Here is a 17,499-nt window from a genome sequence, read left to right on the forward strand (position 1 = left end):
TCTTACTCCCTTGCTTGATATTGTTTCAGCCAATTGTTTATCCATTCGGCTATTTGTCCCCTGACTGTACATGCCCTTACCTTTGCTGTCAGTCTTCTGCTTGTTATCTTATCAGGGGCCTTTCTAAAGGTTTTTGAGGTTGATCTAATTTGCAACGTCAGTTACCTGGAGTAATTAGCAGTGGTTTTATTACTGAATCAGTCGGTACTTCACTGGAGGAGAGAGGTTCCCCAAATTAGTTGCCTTTTTTGTACAGTCACCCAAATTGTGGTTTCTCATAATTAATTAATGCTCCACTGTCAGGCAGCTCTTTCAATTGAAAACCTAAGTAGAGGACAAGACCCATCGCATAGGGTAACACCAGCATGAAAAAGACTTGGAAAGATGAAGCAGTGACTAGGGGTGGGATTCTCTGGAAAGGTTTCTGATGTGGTAGGGAGTGGGAACTGCCGAGGGCTTCCCGAGGCTCGGCCCAGCGAGCTCGGCAATGCTATTCAATGTTAATTTGTCCACTAAACGAGGCCCCACAGGCTTCTCACTGCAAATGAAGGCTCGCCAGCCAATTCGCCAGCACCGCGCTCACCAGCACCCTGCTACCAAGGTCAAGCAGCACTTAAGCAGTACTTGTTCAGTCAATCACAGCCAAGATTCGGGATGCGGACCTGGGGAGGCTCCTAAACGCAGTGGAGGCCAGGAGAGATGTCCTGTTCCCCCAGGGGGTCAGCCATGGGATAGCCAGTGGGACGAGGTGGCGGCACCTGTAAGCTCCGTAGGTGACCAGGAGGACTGGCTTCCTGGTGATGAGGGATTACAATTGGAGATTTCCCTGTTGCTAACATGCATCTGATTGAATATCTTCCTCCCAACGGTTAGAGTCGTCAGCGCCGCCACTTGTATCTGACAGGTATTCCACTGGGAAAAATTTGAATTCCTCAGATTAGTTGAGACCATAAGTTATATTCTACAGACAACCATGATGTGGCCAAAGTTGACCTTCTTACTGATTGTGTTTCCAGCTATGAATTTCAAGTGAAGTCTTTGAAATTCACTCGTGGTTCCTGTTGCTCAGTAATCGTTCAACGGTTAGTGGAATTTTCGACCCATCTTGGAAACAAAAAAGGTTCGGTTTCCAGGCCGTACATCCCTTAAAAGCAGTAGACAGCAATACTCAATATTAGAAAAATGATATCAAAGGGACTATTAGCGCTATTTTGGAACAAACTGTAAATAAACAACAATGAACTATCTGCTTTGCCAAACACCTTGGTTTTCAGTTGCCACGACAATTTAATTCCCAGATCGATTCTCTTCCAATGAATCTCAGTGAAAACTTGAGAAATAGGACATTTTCTTTCTATTAGCAGCTTTATAGTATTCTGGCCTTCAAACTGACTAATAAATTCAGACATCGACTAAAGTCACTTTGCCAGCTTTTCCTGTTGCCACTTCTGTCCTGCTTCCCCCTCACCGCCTGGGCTATTCACACATTCTCGGCACCTTTTAAATATCTCAAATTTCTTTTCTCATGCTTATCCCATTTTAATATTGCTTCTGTCAATTAATTAATTTCGCTATTTCCATTTAGGCAATATTAGGCCCATTTGCATCCTTTCGTTTGTGCGTATGCGTTTTTCTCTCCCCTTTCCGCTCCCTAGGAATAAACAGGAGAATAGGACCTGGGAGTTGGAATAGGCCACTCAGCCCCTTCAGCCTGCGCCGCCATTCAATAAGATCTGGCTGTGGTCTCAATTCCTCTTTACCGTCTGCTCCCCACAACCCTTGACTGTTTAAAAATCCGTCCAACTCTGCCTTGGATAAATTCAATGACCCACAGCCTCTGGGGAAGAGAATTTCACAGACTAACGGCCCACCAAGAGAAAAAGATTCTCCTCATCTCCATCTTAAATGGTAGGCCTCTTATTCTTAAACTGTGTCCAAGCCTCTGCGACAATTGGAAATGTCCTCCTGGTGTCCACCCTGTCAAGTTCCCTCAGGATATTATGTACTTCAATAAGGTCACCTCTCATTCTTCTCAGCTCCAATGTGTATAGGCCCAACCTGCCTTCATAGGTTAAGCCCCTCATCCCAGGAATATGTTGAATGAACCTTCTCTGAGCTGCTTCCAACACAATTATAATTTTTTTTCAAAGAAGGAGACAAAAACTGTACATAGTACTCCCGATGTGGTCTCACCAAGGCCCTGAGCAGCTTCAAAAACTTTTCTTACTTTTATAGCCCATTCTATTGCACTTAAAGAAATTGAACATTTGTGAATACATTTGATGGATATGTAAATGTTTTGGTCAACTGATGGCATTGTGATTTTAAACATTGCCATCCTCTTATGCCACGGTTTAGCCATCCTCCACTGAGTGATGGTGTCCCACTGTGAGGTTAACATTCATGCGATGTCAACCTCACTCAAACTAGTCTCCACACCCTTGTGTGATGTCAGGGAGATGTGTTTAAATCTTCATTTGAAGTGTGTGATGGATGCACTGATAACCCTTCTTCCACAAGGAATGCCATTGAGTGAGGGAAGTTCATCAGCCTTGAGTTTCTACTGCCATTTGTATCTCCGCAGTGATAGTGACAGAAGACAAGACATGCAAGGGAAGAGGAGATTCCTAGGCATGCCCCCATCTCACTCGCACAGAGGTTGCATTGTTAGATGGCAGCGGAGGTTTCAAGTCTTCTCTTGCATTTCTCTTGTTCCTCAGTGGACTTTCAGTTGCCAGAGTGAGCGCATTCACAGGGCACCACAGACCGAAGCAGAGACCTTGGCCTGGTGATGCATGAGGCCAGGATGAAAGTGTGAATGCTGGACCCGTTCTTGCTGCAAGTGGTTGGACATCCCTTGATATGAAAGGGGATGACATTGAGGGCTAGGAGCAATGTGGCCAAATACCCTCACTTAACCTGACTCTTCCTGCAACCTGTCAGCAATTAACGTATAACGGGCACATCTCCAATGCCGTGCTTCCTCCAAGGTGCTGTCTGTTCATACTGACAGTCAGCGGGCCCCTGAGCTTCCTGGGCCTATAGATCTTAATTCTGTGATGTACTTTCATCCTCCTCCATTTCACTCTTTGACAAGGGATCATCTCTTTGCACTGCCAGATTGTGCAGCACACTGCAATGATGCATAATGGTGAAACCCTATCGGGAGTGTACTGTAGTGAGCCACCTGAGCAGTCCAAGCATCTGAAGCACAGCTTTCAAAGTCCACGGTCTGCTCTATAATGGAGCGTGTGGAGCTGTGTGCAGTGTTGTACCTGTCCTCGGAATGACTCTGAAGGCAACACACCAGTGTCATCAGGCAGTGTTTCAGGGGGTACTCCTTATCCCCAATCTGCAGACATTCAGGCCCTTTGAAAATCACAGGCACCTGGCAGTGACTCAGGATGTAGGAGTCACGGCAACTCCCAGGGTATGATGCACACACAGTGCAGGGTGGACTTCAAATGATCACACATCAGTTGAACATTGATGGAATGGGAGCTCCTGTAGTTAATAAACATTAGGGGCTGCTGCCATGGAGTCCACATAGCCACATGGGTCTGTTGCACCCTGTGATGTTGGGCAGCCTGAGATGGCAGCGAAGCCAGTGAATCTTTGAGCCTGGCTATCTTCGTCCAGCGCAAGCCTGACATAATGATGGGCCTTCCTGTAAAGGGTATTGGTCACCTCCTTTATGCATCGCTGTGCTGCGAACTTCAAGATGGCGCACACGCCCCCTGTTGATCCCCGGAAAGACAGAGAGACAAAGAAACTGAACACTTGGGTCACCTTCAAAGCCACTGGCAGAGGAAGCGTCCAATGCCACATGGCAACAGGTCTTTATGAAGAATGTGGCATATGGGGTCTATCCGACCTTGGGACAAGTGCAGGTGTGTCCGGCGTAAGTCTCTGACTCATCTTTATATGGGAGACCCTTCTACTGTAACACTAGGTCTGGTGAATTGCCTCTGTTGTCTGGGTGATAGGGACGTCACAGGTGAGAGCTCTACTTTCACATTGACCCTCTTGTTCATGCTCTGGCTTCCCTTGACCATGTCTGTCAGGCGGGGCCTCCTGCTGTAGCTATGCTTGGCGTTGCTCCACTTCCTTCACCCCCTGAATTGCATTAGGACCCTTACAAAGACAGCATTGAGCCCTGGATCTATTTCTCCCTTTGCTTTATCTCTGAAATGAAATGTTGAATACATTAATTATTAAAGGAGCCACAGAGTGGGGCTCAGAATGTGAAACAGTTGACAAGTAAAGATCTAGTTTTTTTCAGTCTTACTAGCATGATGGCTGATGCAACTTTGCCCCTGAGATGCTCGTACAGTCATCGATGTGACCAAGATGGCACCCCAGATTTGCAACATGTGGAGCTCCGGGCGGGATGATAAGGTGTGAATGTGATGAGTGATCCAACCTAGATCCAATTCTGATGTGGCATAGTAATTACCAATCAGTTGCTCATGGTCAATGAGTTGATGTTCCTTGGCCCATTATGAAGGTAAATTCTGGTGAACATGTGACTGGCCTTCATTGATGGATGCAATATATGTGTCAGCTGTGCCTCCTTCACTCTTCTCTGCATTCCCAAATTCTAAATTCCCATATGTCACTCTTGAGATTCAGCAACTGTGATGTGAAGCCATTCATTTCTAATTATCCCTTTAGCAGTTCCAATGAAGGCATTGGCTTTCTTCTCAAGAAGGCCAAGCACAGGCCATCTTTCATTATCCGCTGTGTTTATGCTTTAACTGACTGAAGTAACTTTTTAATTGTATTTGTGAGACATTGGCCGGAATTCTCCAGCCGTTTGCTGGCAGCGGGATTGCCTGGTCCCACCGGCAGCCCACTCCTGCCTTCGGGTTTCCTAGCGGTGCGGGGTGGCTTCAATGGGAAATCACACTGACAGCGGCGAAAACATAGAATCTCACCGCCAGCGAACGGCGCATCACTGAGAACACGAGGCTGGGAGACCAGATAATCCAGCGTTTATGCTTTAATTGATAGAGATAAAAATTGTGCTCCACACCCTTGTAGGGGGTGAGAAGCCTTTACAAGGGCAACAGAGAACGGATCTCCCAACATATGTTGAATAAAGACCATTAGTCACTGGAACTCTCACACTCAAGTTGCCTCACCTTTTAACCATAACAGAGGTGTTCCTCCTTTCTCTCTAAGCTCACTCCTGTTCACTGTTGTGGCACCAACTAGTTAAAGAGTTCCCCAAAGAGGCCCCTTAGCCCAGTGTTGCACTCCTCCCACACTACCTGAGACCCCTCCCAATCAGATTTGCTATTACTTTCAACTTCTAACTGTGCCATAACTGTGTTACTGCAAGGTGGCAGTTCTACAGTACTACTATGAAACAAAATTAAACTCCCTCTCTCACTGTTCCTGTGCTAGATAGAAACCTGGGGCCCCACAATGTGAAAGTAGAGCTCTCTCCTATTGTTCTCCAGCCTCCACTAACGATGCTGGATCACAGAATCGTGTTGAACATTTTCACTCTTCACCCCCACATTGAGCCCATCACCTGTGACGTCCCTATCCCCCATGTCGACCTCTACCCACCCCGCATAGTGGCTGTGTGTGTGTTCACCTACTAAGATTCACGTACACCCTTCATTATGTGTTTCCAATCTACAGGCTGCGGCTGCCCCCGGTTACAGAGTACAGAGACAGCCAAGCCCAGGGGCAGTGACTGTGAGACAGGCCCATACACCTGTTTCTTCCCTCTGGAGCACACATCCCTTGCCCCTCCCTGCAGCTTGGACCTCAGACCAAGGACTTTGATTTACACAGAGTTCCCCATTGCCCTGATGATTGAAACCTACACGGTTCCCTCTCAAACCACCCCCTTTTCTGAGTCTGTGTGACCCATCCCTCTTGTGTCCCACTAACATTCAAACCTCCTTCCATTCAAACGTGTCTTATCCCTTTGACTCCTTGTTTGTCAGCATTTCATATACCCTTGTCGGCCTTCATGTTCCCTCCTCTCGGTCTACCCTCTACCTTCCATTGTTCACCATCCTGCACCATCTCCTTGCCCCTCTGCTTCCATCGTACTCGCTTCCAATCTCAGAGTCTTCATTTCCCCTTGCCCCGCCCTTGTGCTTGCCATTCCCCCTCACAGCCCTTGTACAGCCTTCCTTCCCTATTGCCCCCCTTATGTTCGCTCTTCCCCCATACAGCCCTTGCACAGCCTTCCTTCCCCATTGCCCCACCTTGTGCCCCCCAGCAGTCCTTGCACAGCCTTCCTTCCCCATTGCCCCACCTTGTGCCCCCCAGCAGTCCTTGCACAGCCTTCCTTCCCCATCACCACCCTCCCCCCACACTCCTCCGCTGGTTGAAATGCTCATTCCTGAAAGTGGAGATCTGCCGAAGTGCCACTGCACAGGGGTGTCCTCGTGGACAACGTAAGCAAAGAGCGGGAGGAGACCAACCCTAAGGCCCCAGCAGTGTGGTGTTCATCGCAAGGAAGACTGTGCAGCGCTACGGCAAGTAGCCTCTGTGTGTTGCACTCATTTCAAAGTCACAGGTGAACTGAGGTCTGATGTGCGCCGGCCAATTCTTCCCAAACGGGTTTCAGTCCAATGTAATTTCCCAGTGGTTTGATGTTAGACTGGAAGTTATGACAACATTCCGGCGAGCACCGCTTCTAATGAGCATTCGTGAGATGGTAATGAATGTCACGAGGCAGCGTGATAATGGACCACCATTGGCAGAATCGCAAACTACTTTTACGCTGGTGGGTTTTTAAACTTTTTGCCTGCCGCTGGATTCTCCGCTGCTGCCCCTCACTAAACCTGCCGGAGGCAGGGTGGACAAATTCCACCCCATGACGTTTTGCTCATTAAAATTAAAAAGCAGAAAATCACCTCCATAGAGTTTAATTTTCACCTAAATATAGACAGCTTTATTTTCGAGAACATGCCAGGAATCAAAACTTAGCAATTACAAGTAATGTTATTGCACAAACTCGTGCATGCCAAACACAGATGTTAACACATTTTCTTAAAATGGGTTAATGGCTATGTTAAAATACCAAAGAGGGGAATTCAAGGTAAACATGTTACATGTGCATACTACACATCACCCACTGTTATTTCCTGGCTCAAATGGCATATCACAATATTGTAAGCTCCGAGACATCATACCATAAAGCAAAATGAATTTGCGATCACTCAGGAAATTCTGAGGCAAGTAATTCGTCAAGTTTTCCTTTTCCTACCTGTCTGCTGTCACCTCTCCAAAGGCCATTGACTGTTTGTGTTGGAGCAATGGTTACTACAGGTGGAGTATTTGCCGCTGTCTGACTTCCAGGCGGAACTATTATTGTTCCGGGAGGCCGTTTGGGTGTACCAGCAGGGGAACTGTGATTGGCAGCTGGTGACGATATAGGAGAGCGTTCACTGCCATGGGAAGATCCTGAAAACATAGAAAGAGCAAAATGAAATAAGATTGTGTTATGTGGTTTCTATTAATCACCGTTGTACTAAGTGAATACCCTTCCCTTCATTTAACACAGAGTACAATGTTCAATACAGGACTCTAAGAAAATATATATATTTTTCTTGATGATGAAAGAAAACATATTTATCTTACATATTACAGTTTCCAACCTAACTCTCTTACTATAATTTGTCATATTAGGCTCCAGAGACTTCTTAGGAAGAGGTCCCAGTAGTTGCTGATGTCATTAGTTATCTGTCCTTCTGTGGCCAAGATTTAGGTGCACATTTGGGTGAATTCATTTTTTTTCATTTTTAATTCAGACCTGTTGCTGGAGCAGGTGAAGGCAGTCACTGATTTGAAGGGACCAAAAGAAGCTCAAAGGGAAAACTTGTTGTTTGATCGCAGTCTAAACCAAGGGGGCTTCTGATGGAGGGCACATTTTTATGACACCAGTGGAAAGACATGATGCTAACGACAAAGCCCCCTCCCAAAGGAAAATTTGATCCAGATAATTGAAAATAAAGATTCCAATAACTTGCGTATATATGAAGTTGGAAGATTGCGTTCAGCAATGTGGGTTATGCACTGTGCGATGATAGTAGCTTTTGTCCTCAGGCATCAGAATAGCCATGAAGGTCTTCCTCCTTGCTTTTTCCCAGATATTTCTGTTATTATAATAACAGGGTGTACATTTGAATGAGGGGCAGAAAGACTGGGAATGGGTGGTTAAAGAGTTAGCAGTCTGAAACAGGAATCCAACTCCTTGAATCCATCCACTTCTAGTTTTAATGGAGGTGGGCGACCTCCCTGCTTGGCAAAACCTTTTAGGGAGTCAATTGCCTCCACTGTAACAGAGAGCCGAATACTTGAGATTACAGGGCTTGACTCCTGCCAACTGGATTGTCGGGGGGGGAAACACATTGCAGCTGACTCCAACAGGCTTGTTGCTGTTTTACACTCTAATGAGCATTGATTGGTATCAGGCGCGACTTTCAAATTTGGACAATCAGATCAGCCAATAGCTCTCCAGCAGCAAACCCCCACCCCAATACTGCAGTGGCCGGAGGAGGCATTGCAGCAAAACATTTTCTTAAAATTCATTTCCGGGATGTGGACGTTGCTGGTTAGGCCAACATTTATTGCCCATCCCTAGTTGCCCTTCAGGAGGTGGTGGTGATTGCCTTCTTGAATCCCTGCGTTCCTTGTGGTGTAGATACACCCACTGTGCTCTTAGGAAGGGAGTTCCAGGATTTTGCCCCAGCGACAGTGAAGGAACGGCGATATATTTCCAAGTCAGGGTGATGAGTGACTTGGAGGGGAACCTCCAGATGGTAGGGTTCACAGGTATCTGCTACTCTTGTCCTGCTAGATGGTAGTGGTCGTGGGTTTGGAAGGTGCTGTCTGAGGAGCCTTGGTGAGTTACTGCAGTGCATCTTGCAGATGGTACACACGGCTGCTACTGTTCATTGGTGGTGGAGGGTTTGAAGGTTTGTGGAAGGGGGAGCAATCAAGCAGGCTGCTTTGTCCTGGATAGTGTCGAGCTACTTGGGTGTGTTTGAAGTGCACTCATCCAGGAAAGTGGAGAGTATTCCATTACACTCCTGACTTGTGCCTTGTAGATGATGGCTTTGAGGGGTCAGTTACTTGGTGTATGATTCCTAGCCTTTGACCTGCCCTGTAGCCACAGTATTAATATGGCTAGTCCAGTTCAATTTCTGATAATGATAACCCCCAGGATGTTTTTTGTAGGGGATTCAACGATGGTAATGCCATTGAATGTCAAGGGGTGATGGTTAGATTCTCTCTTGTAGGAGATGGTCGTTGTCTGGTACTTATGTGGTGTGAATGTAACTTGCCACTTGTCAGCTCAAGCCTGGATATTATCCAGGTCTTGCCGCATTTGGACATGGCCTGTTTCATTATCTGAAGAGTCACAAATGGTGCTGAACATTATGCAGTCATCCGTAAACATCCCCACTTCTGACCTTATGATGGAAGGGAGGTCATTGATAAAGCAGCTGAAGATGGTTGGGCCTAGGACACTACCCTGTGGAACTCCTGCAGTGATGTCCTGGAGCTGAGATGATTGAAACCAATTGCCACAACCATCTTCCTTTGTGCCAGGTATGAATCCAACCAGCGGAGAGTTTCCCCCCTGATTCCCATTGACTCCAGTTTAGCTATGGGCTCCTTGATGCCAAGCTCGGTGAAATGCTGCCTTGATGTCAAGGGCAGTCACTCTCGCCTCACCTCTAGCATTCAGCTCTTTTGTCCATGTTTGAACCAAGGCTCTAATGAGATCAGGAGCTGCGTGACCCTGGCAGAACCCAAACTGAGCGTCTGTGAGCGGGTTATTGCTGAGTAAGTGCCGCTTGATAGCACTGTTGATGACTCCTTCCATCACTTTGCTGATGATGGAGAGTAGACTGATTGGGCTGGGTTGCACTTGTCCTGTTTCTTGTGTACAGGGCACTGTGGGGCAATTCTCCAAATTGCCAGGTAGATGCCAGTGTTGTCGCTGTCCAGGAACAGCTTGGCGAGGGGTGCGGCAATTTCTTGAGCACTTACTGTCAATCTAATTCTGCTGGGGGGCAACAAAACAGTGAGAGTATTTACTTTTGAAATTGTAAACTACAATCACACATTTTTCACCTGAGACCCAGTGACCCAAATGATTCAGGGGTTTCTAGCGGTCACTCTGATGTTGCTATACTACTATGTTCCAAAGCCTTACAAGGGGGTGAGCCAATAATTGGAGTTACACAGTGCAGATGCACATCCGCAGTGAAATTTAATTTCAGTCTAAGGCTTCCTTCTTATTCTGAATTCAGTAAAAAAGCACTGTCCATGATAACATGCACTGAAAAAAGTTTATCCTGTAAACATGACAATAAGCACAGGAAACAGGTCAAATTTTCTGTTTCATTCTGGATTCATTTAGTTGTCCAAATGTACAAACTCACCTACGTTAGCGCCTCAAAGGAAAAGACAGAGACAACAAATATTCTCTCCTATTTCTGAATACTGGCAACAATGTCACTAAAGGAACCTATCTTGGACAGATAGACAAATCTAACGGAAATGCAACTGAACTGGGAACATTTTATGTCTTGGTTGCTCCTTAACACGAATAAACCTGTTTAAAGACACCTCTGAAACAAAAACAATCTTTAATCTGCATTACTTAGTCTAACTAGCCACATAAAGAATATAGAAATTTTCCCTATCTGGCACAGGATGAAACCCTGACTTACAAAGGGTCACCAAATAAAAATTACTTTTTTTAACCAGGTTGAGTAGGTGTTAACTCTGACATCGTTAGAATTCCAATTCGTCGGGCAGCATGGTGGCACAGTGGTTAGCACTGCTGTCTCACGGTGCCGAGGTCCCAGATTCGATCCCGGCTCTGGGTCACTGTCCGTGTGGAGTTTGCACATTCTCCCCGTGTTTGCGTCTGTTTCACCCCCACAACGCAAAGATATGCAGGGTAGGTGGATTGACCATACTAAATTGCCCCTTAATTGGAAAAAATGAATTGGGCACTCTAAATTGATATAGAAAAAAGAATTTCATCTTGCCTATTGCATTAATGACGACGTTTGCAGAGAAAAGCACTATGGACTGTTAGGTTTGCACGCGGAGCAGTCCAGGATTGTCACCAATGATCAGTGACAGCACTGAAAAGGGGTCGTTGCTATTGTTCAGGGAAAAATTCAAATCATCAGGTTAACCTATTCTTATACTTTAGAGAAACAAATATCCAAAAAGGCGTCTGAAACCCTGATGCAGAACACTTAGTATTGCAATGTATAAGTCAATACAAATGGTGAGGTTCAACTAGTGTGTTACAGCAGTCATATTAAAAGTTACATACGTTCCAATCAGCTCCATCATACAATAGGTACCTGGCATTTTACAAATGTAAAGATTTCACTTGACTGGTTCCTTCCCAAGTAAACCCCAACAGGAAATTCAAAATAGACATTGCCTCGTCCTTTTGACATGAGCTATCAGCAATAAATTAACAAGCTAGTTTAAGACATCTTGTCTAAACAAAGAAAAACAGTTTCAATTGGCAACAAGACATGATGAGGTTTCAAATTGCTCTCGGCAACTCACATATATATTAACAAGGAAGCTATTTCTGTAATACATGTTCCTCAATAGAGCTTCAAGGTGCCTGGCAGCTCTGCAATGTCTCCCAATAGTGAACATCGACCAAAACGCTTTAAGGCTGGCAGCATCAAAGTTTCAAAAAACCCTGCACTCTTGTTTAAAATGAATAAGAGGTAAATTACCTTACGGCACATCAGGGGGGCAAGTGCTTCATCATTGTACATTCTGATATATTTTAATTCCGGTCTTATTCTAATAGTACTGATCTTGTTCTTTTAAAAGCAAAACATTTCATTTTGCTGTGATAAGCATGCTCAGACTGGGGGAGGGCTGAATGATTACACTGTTTCAGCGGTTCAATGTCAGTATAAAGCATTCCTAGCATGTGTAAAGCAAAGAGTTAAGCATCTTTCACTCTGTTACAATAGTGATAATGTTTGAAGACGACTGTCTGGCACCAGCATGACTATATCCCATTGCTCCTTGGAGAAATTGTGCTCATTGATACCATTTCAGAAACTGATGTAATAGACCAGATTTTCAACTCCCAAAAGGAGATGCAAATTGGGTCATGAAATGCTGAAATTAGTCTTCTTTTGCTAAAAAAAAGTATTCTGCCTTTCTGACCCCATACCATTTTTGAATGGCCTGTTGGGAGGCTGGGAAGACTTTGGGTGCAAAATGCAAACATATCACTCCCAAGGCTAGGGACCAGAAGAAAATCACATTTCCTCCATCAAATTTGGGGTGGCACAGTGGTTAACACTGCTGCGTCACAGCGCTAGGGACCAGGGTTCGATTCCGGCCTTGGCTGACTGTCTGTGTGGACTTAGCAAGTTCTCCTCGTATCTGCGTGAATTTCTGCCGTGTGCTCGGTTTACTCTCAGTCCAAAGATGTGCAGGTTAGGTGCGATTATGGGTCATAGGGATAGGGCGGGGGATAGGCCTAGGCCTGTGTAGGGTGCTCTTTCAGAGTATTGGTGCAGACCCGATGGACAGAATGGCCTCTTTCTGCACTGTCGGAGTTCTATAGCTCTACTCTATTCTATGGTTCAAATGGTATTTGTTGCTGGTGTGGGTTTTGGAAACCCTATCGTTCTTGGAGAGTTTGGCACTCCGGAATAAGCCTGCTGAAGTGTTGGTAATATTCTAAACAGACTAAAATGTTTGAGACTTTCAATTGTCACTATCAGTAATATATATGTTTTTAACGAGGTTATTCATGAAGACGCGCCTTCTCAACCTTTCCCACTCAATGAGGTGTGGTGATCCTCAGGTTAAATCACCACCAGTCAGCTCTCCCCCTCAAAGGGGAAAGCAGCCTATGGTCATCTGGGACTATGGTGATTTTACCTATATGTTTTTAACACAGCGACTCATCATAGGGATCTGTCCTTCAAGTTGACCCTTACATTGACCACCTAGTGAAGATGTTGTCATGCATTTCAGTACTTTGCCATTGAAGGAAGTTCCATAATGCATCAAAAATGCAAACACGTTTCCTGTCAGCTCCTGCTCTCATATTTTGTGCTGTGGTTTAAAGTGACCAACAGCTGCTTAAAACCCCTGGGCAGGATTCTCCGAGCCTCTGCGCCAAAATCACACTCGGCGCGGTAGCGGAGAATGGGGCGTAAGACCCGCGGTCGACGCGGCGCCAGTCAGGGGCCATTGAAAGAGTCCCCCGCGGCGATTCTCCGCTGACAACTGGCCGAGTTCCCGCCGGCGTGGTGCACTCATGGTTCCACTCGATGGGAGCTCAGAGTGGCAGCTGCGGACCCAGTCCACGGCCGCCCTGATAAGGGGCGGGGGGCTCCGTCACCGGGAGGTGCCTCCAGGGCGGCCAGGCTTGCGATCGGGGGCCACCGATTGACGGGCACACGTGATCTGGGGGGGGGGGGGGCTATATTGTCGGGGCCGGCCCGCTGTGTGGGCCCGCCATGTTGCGCAGACCTGCGGCCAGAAGTGCAAGACTCCGTATCGGCAGCCGGAGCTGCGAAGAGCACTCCGGGGCCCTGCTAGCTCCCTTCGTCGAGAAAGTCTAGAGTGATTTGCGCCCGTTTTCTCGCAGGCGTGGGGACATAGCCCCATTATCAGAGAATTCCACCCCATGTTTTTGAAAGTTAAAAAAAGATCCCTCCACAGGTTTTCTTTCATTGACTGATGGACACTCTGGGCGCGATTCTCCGACCCCCCAGCAGGTCGGAGAATCGCCGGGGGCTGGCGTGAATACCGCCCCCGCTGTGTCCCAAATTCTCCGCCACTAGAGATTCGGCGGGGGTGGGAATCGCGCCGGTCGGCGGGCCCACCCCCGGCGATTCTCCGGTCCGCGATGGGCCGAAGTCCCGCCGCTGTCAACCCCCGCCAGCCGGCGTGGATTGAACCACCTTTCGAACGGCGGGACAAGGCGGCATGGGCGGGCCCCGGGGTCCTGGGGGAGGCGCGGGGCGATCTGGCCCCGGGCAGTGCCCCCACGGTGGCCTGGACTGCGATCGGGGCCCACCAATCCGTGGGCGGGCCTGTGCCGTGGGGGCACTCTTTTCCTTCCGCCTTCGCCATGGTCTTCACTATGGCGGAGGCGGAAGAGACCCCTTCCACTGCGCATGCGCAGGGATGCCGTGAGTGGCCGCTGACACTCCCGCGCATGTGTCGCACGGCAAAGTCATTTCCGCGCCAGCCGGCGGGGCGCCAAATGCCTTTCCCGCCAGCCGGCGGGGCGGAAATCACTCCGGCGCGGGCCTAGCCCCTCAAGGTGAGGGCTCGGCACCTCAAGATGCGGAGAATTCCGCACCTTTGGGGCGGCACGATGCCAGACTGATTTGCGCCGTGTTTGGCGCTGGTTGGCGGACATCGCGCCGATTGCGGAGAATCCCGCCCTCTATTTTGAAATGAAAGTAGGTGAACAAACTGTTGTTAATTTATGGTAAGGTCTTGATGCTTTTGATACGACAGCTGTATCCATTGTGAATGCTTGGCTGCGTTTCAAAGTTGTTAATGGTTTCAACTCAGCAGGTAGTTGATCAGTCCAAGAATGACTGACAGTTTCAAGAAGCTGTAATAACAATATGCCATTGACATGGATTATTGTTTATTTACAAACCTAATAGACATTGAAATGATTACAAGTTTTATGCTGGGGTAGGTTTCTGTTCAATTATAGTGTGTTTGAATTGAGCTTTATTGGATTGTCAGAGATTTAGAGTGGAATTTTCCCATTGGTTCAATGGTTGGGGAGGTGGGAGTTTGTTGGTGGAGAATCTAGAACTATGTGGTGTCTGGGTGTCGGGACTCACTTGAACAACTCTTGGGCTGCCTCTGGAGTTCGGATGGAGGCTGCTGGCAACCCTGGATCCAGGAACATGACAGCAGTGGGTACATGACAGCAGTGGGAGCATGTACAAGTAGATCTTCCAGATTCAGTGTCCTGGAGGGGATTGTGAGAAGATGGGCTAGGTCATTGTGGACAGCCTTCAAGATCCATGGCGCGTGCCATTGCTGCAACACTGACTGCAAAATCTAGCCCAATCAAAGCTGCACTCCAGCTTCCTGGTTTCTCTTGCCCTCTGTGCAAGTCCCCTTTTTATCTCTAATCAGCCCTACTCTTTTACCATTTTGATGCTGATGGAAAGTCATGGGATTCCCTTTTATGTTAGCTACAAGTCTCTTCATGGTCTCACCTTGCTTTTCTCATATTTCTCACATATGTGTAAAAGGCCTTGGGGTTTTCCTTGATCCTACCCGCCAAAGATTGTTCATGCCCTCTCTTAGCTCTCCTAATCCCTTTCTTCAGTTCCCTCCTGGCTATCTTGTATCCCTCCAATGCCCTGTCTGAACCTTGTTTCCTCAGCCTTACATAAGTCACCTTTTTCCTCTTAACAAGACATTCAACCTCTCTTGTCAACCATGGTTCCCTCACTCGACCATCTCTTCCCTGCCTGACAGGGACATACATATCAAGGACACGTAGCACCTGTTCCTTGAACAAGTTCCACATTTCACTTGTGTCCTTCCCTGCCAGCCTATGTTCCCAACTTATGCACTTCAATTCTTGTCTGACAACATCGTATTTACCCTTCCCCCAATTGTAAACCTTGCCCTGTTGCACGTACCTATCCCTCTCCATTACTAAAGTGAAAGTCACAGAATTGTGGTCACTATCTCCAAAATGCTCCCCCACTAACAAATCTATCACTTGCCCTGGTTCATTACCCAGTACTAAATCCAATATTGCCCCTCCTCTGGTTGGACAATCTACATACTGTGTTAGAAAAGCTTCCTGGACACACTGCACAAACACCACCCCATCCAAACTATTTGATCTAAAGAGTTTCCACTCAATATTTGGGAAGTTAAAGTCGCCCATGACTACTACCCTATGACTTCTGCACCTTTCCAAAATCTGTTTCCCAATCTGTTCCTCCACATCTCTGCTACTATTGGGGGGCCTATAGAAAACTCCTAACAAGGTGACTGCTCCTTTCCTATTTCTGACTTCAACCCATACTACCTCAATAGGGTGATACTCCTCAAACTGCCTTTCTGCAGCTGTTATACTATCTCTAATTAATAATGCCACCCCCCCCACCTCTTTTACCACCCTCCCTAATCTTATTGAAACATCTATAACCAGGGACCTCCAACAACCATTTCTGCCCCTCTTCTATCCAAGTTTCCGTGATGGCCACCACATCGTAGTCCCAAGTACCGATCCATGCCTTAAGTTCACCCACCTTATTCCTGATGCTTCTTGCGTTGAAGTATACACACTTCAACCCATCTCCGTGCCTGCAAATACTCTCCTTTGTCAGTGATCCCTTCCCCACTGCCTCATTACAAGCTTTGGCGTCCTGAATATCGGCTACCTTAGTTGCTGGACTACAAATCCGGTTCCCATTCCCCTGCGGAATTTCGATCAAGGACGGTAGCGGGAGATTGTGTATTGAGTCTGAAGAGATAGGAGAGGTCTTGAATGAGTACTTTTCTTCTGTATTTACAAATGAGAGGGGCGATATTGTTGGAGAGGACAGGGTGAAACAGATTGGTAAGCTCGAGGAAATACTTGTTAGGAAGGAAGATGTGTTGGGCATTTTGAAAAACTTGAGGATAGACAAGTCCCCCGGGACTGACGGGATATATCCAAGGATTCTATGGGAAGCAAGAGATGAAATTGCAGAGCCGTTGGCAATTATCTTTTCGTCCTCACTGTCAACAGGGGTGGTACTAGGGGATTGGAGAGTGGCGAATGTCGTGCCCCTGTTCAAAAAAGGAACTAGGGATAACCCTGGGAATTACAGGCCAGTTAGTCTTACTTCGGTGGTAGGCAAAGTAATGGAAAGGGTACTGAAGGATAGGATTTCTGAGCATCTGGAAAGACACTGCTTGATTAGGGACAGTCAGCACGGATTTGTGAGGGGTAGGTCTTGCCTTACAAATCTTATTGAATTCTTTGAGGAGGTGACCAAGCATGTGGATGAAGGTAAAGCAGTGGATGTAGTGTACATGGATTTTAGTAAGGCATTTGATAAAGTTCCCCATGGTAGGCTTCTGCACAAAGTAAGGAGGCATGGGATAGTGGGAAATTTGGCCAGTTGGATAACGAACTGGCTAACCGATAGAAGTCAGAGAGTGGTGGTGGATGGCAAATATTCAGCCTGGATCCCAGTTACCAGTGGTGTACCGCAGGGATCAGTTCTGGGTCCTCTGCTGTTTGTGATTTTCATTAATGACTTGGATGAGGGAGTTGAAGGGTGGGTCAGTAAATTTGCAGACGATACGAAGATTGGTGGAGTTGTGGATAGTAAGGAGGGCTGTTGTCGGCTGCAAAGAGACATAGATAGGATGCAGAGCTGGGCTGAGAAGTGGCAGATGGAGTTTAACCCTGAAAAGTGTGAGGTTGTCCATTTTGGGAGGACAAATATGAATGCG

General features: G+C 47.0%; 1 protein-coding gene across 2 annotated transcripts in view; it reads right to left on the minus strand.

The window, feature by feature from the left end:
* The window catches only part of LOC140425478 (genetic suppressor element 1-like), a 386,277-nt gene that overhangs the window by 106,548 nt on the left and 262,230 nt on the right, over positions 1-17,499 (minus strand). For both annotated transcript variants that reach the window (XM_072509792.1, XM_072509793.1), the window contains one exon: positions 7,238-7,434. In XM_072509792.1, the coding sequence (XP_072365893.1) occupies positions 7,238-7,434 (197 nt within the window). The remainder of the gene's footprint in view (positions 1-7,237; positions 7,435-17,499) is intronic.

This window comes from Scyliorhinus torazame, chromosome 6, assembly GCF_047496885.1.
Source record: "Scyliorhinus torazame isolate Kashiwa2021f chromosome 6, sScyTor2.1, whole genome shotgun sequence".
Classification (NCBI taxonomy): domain Eukaryota; kingdom Metazoa; phylum Chordata; class Chondrichthyes; order Carcharhiniformes; family Scyliorhinidae; genus Scyliorhinus; species Scyliorhinus torazame.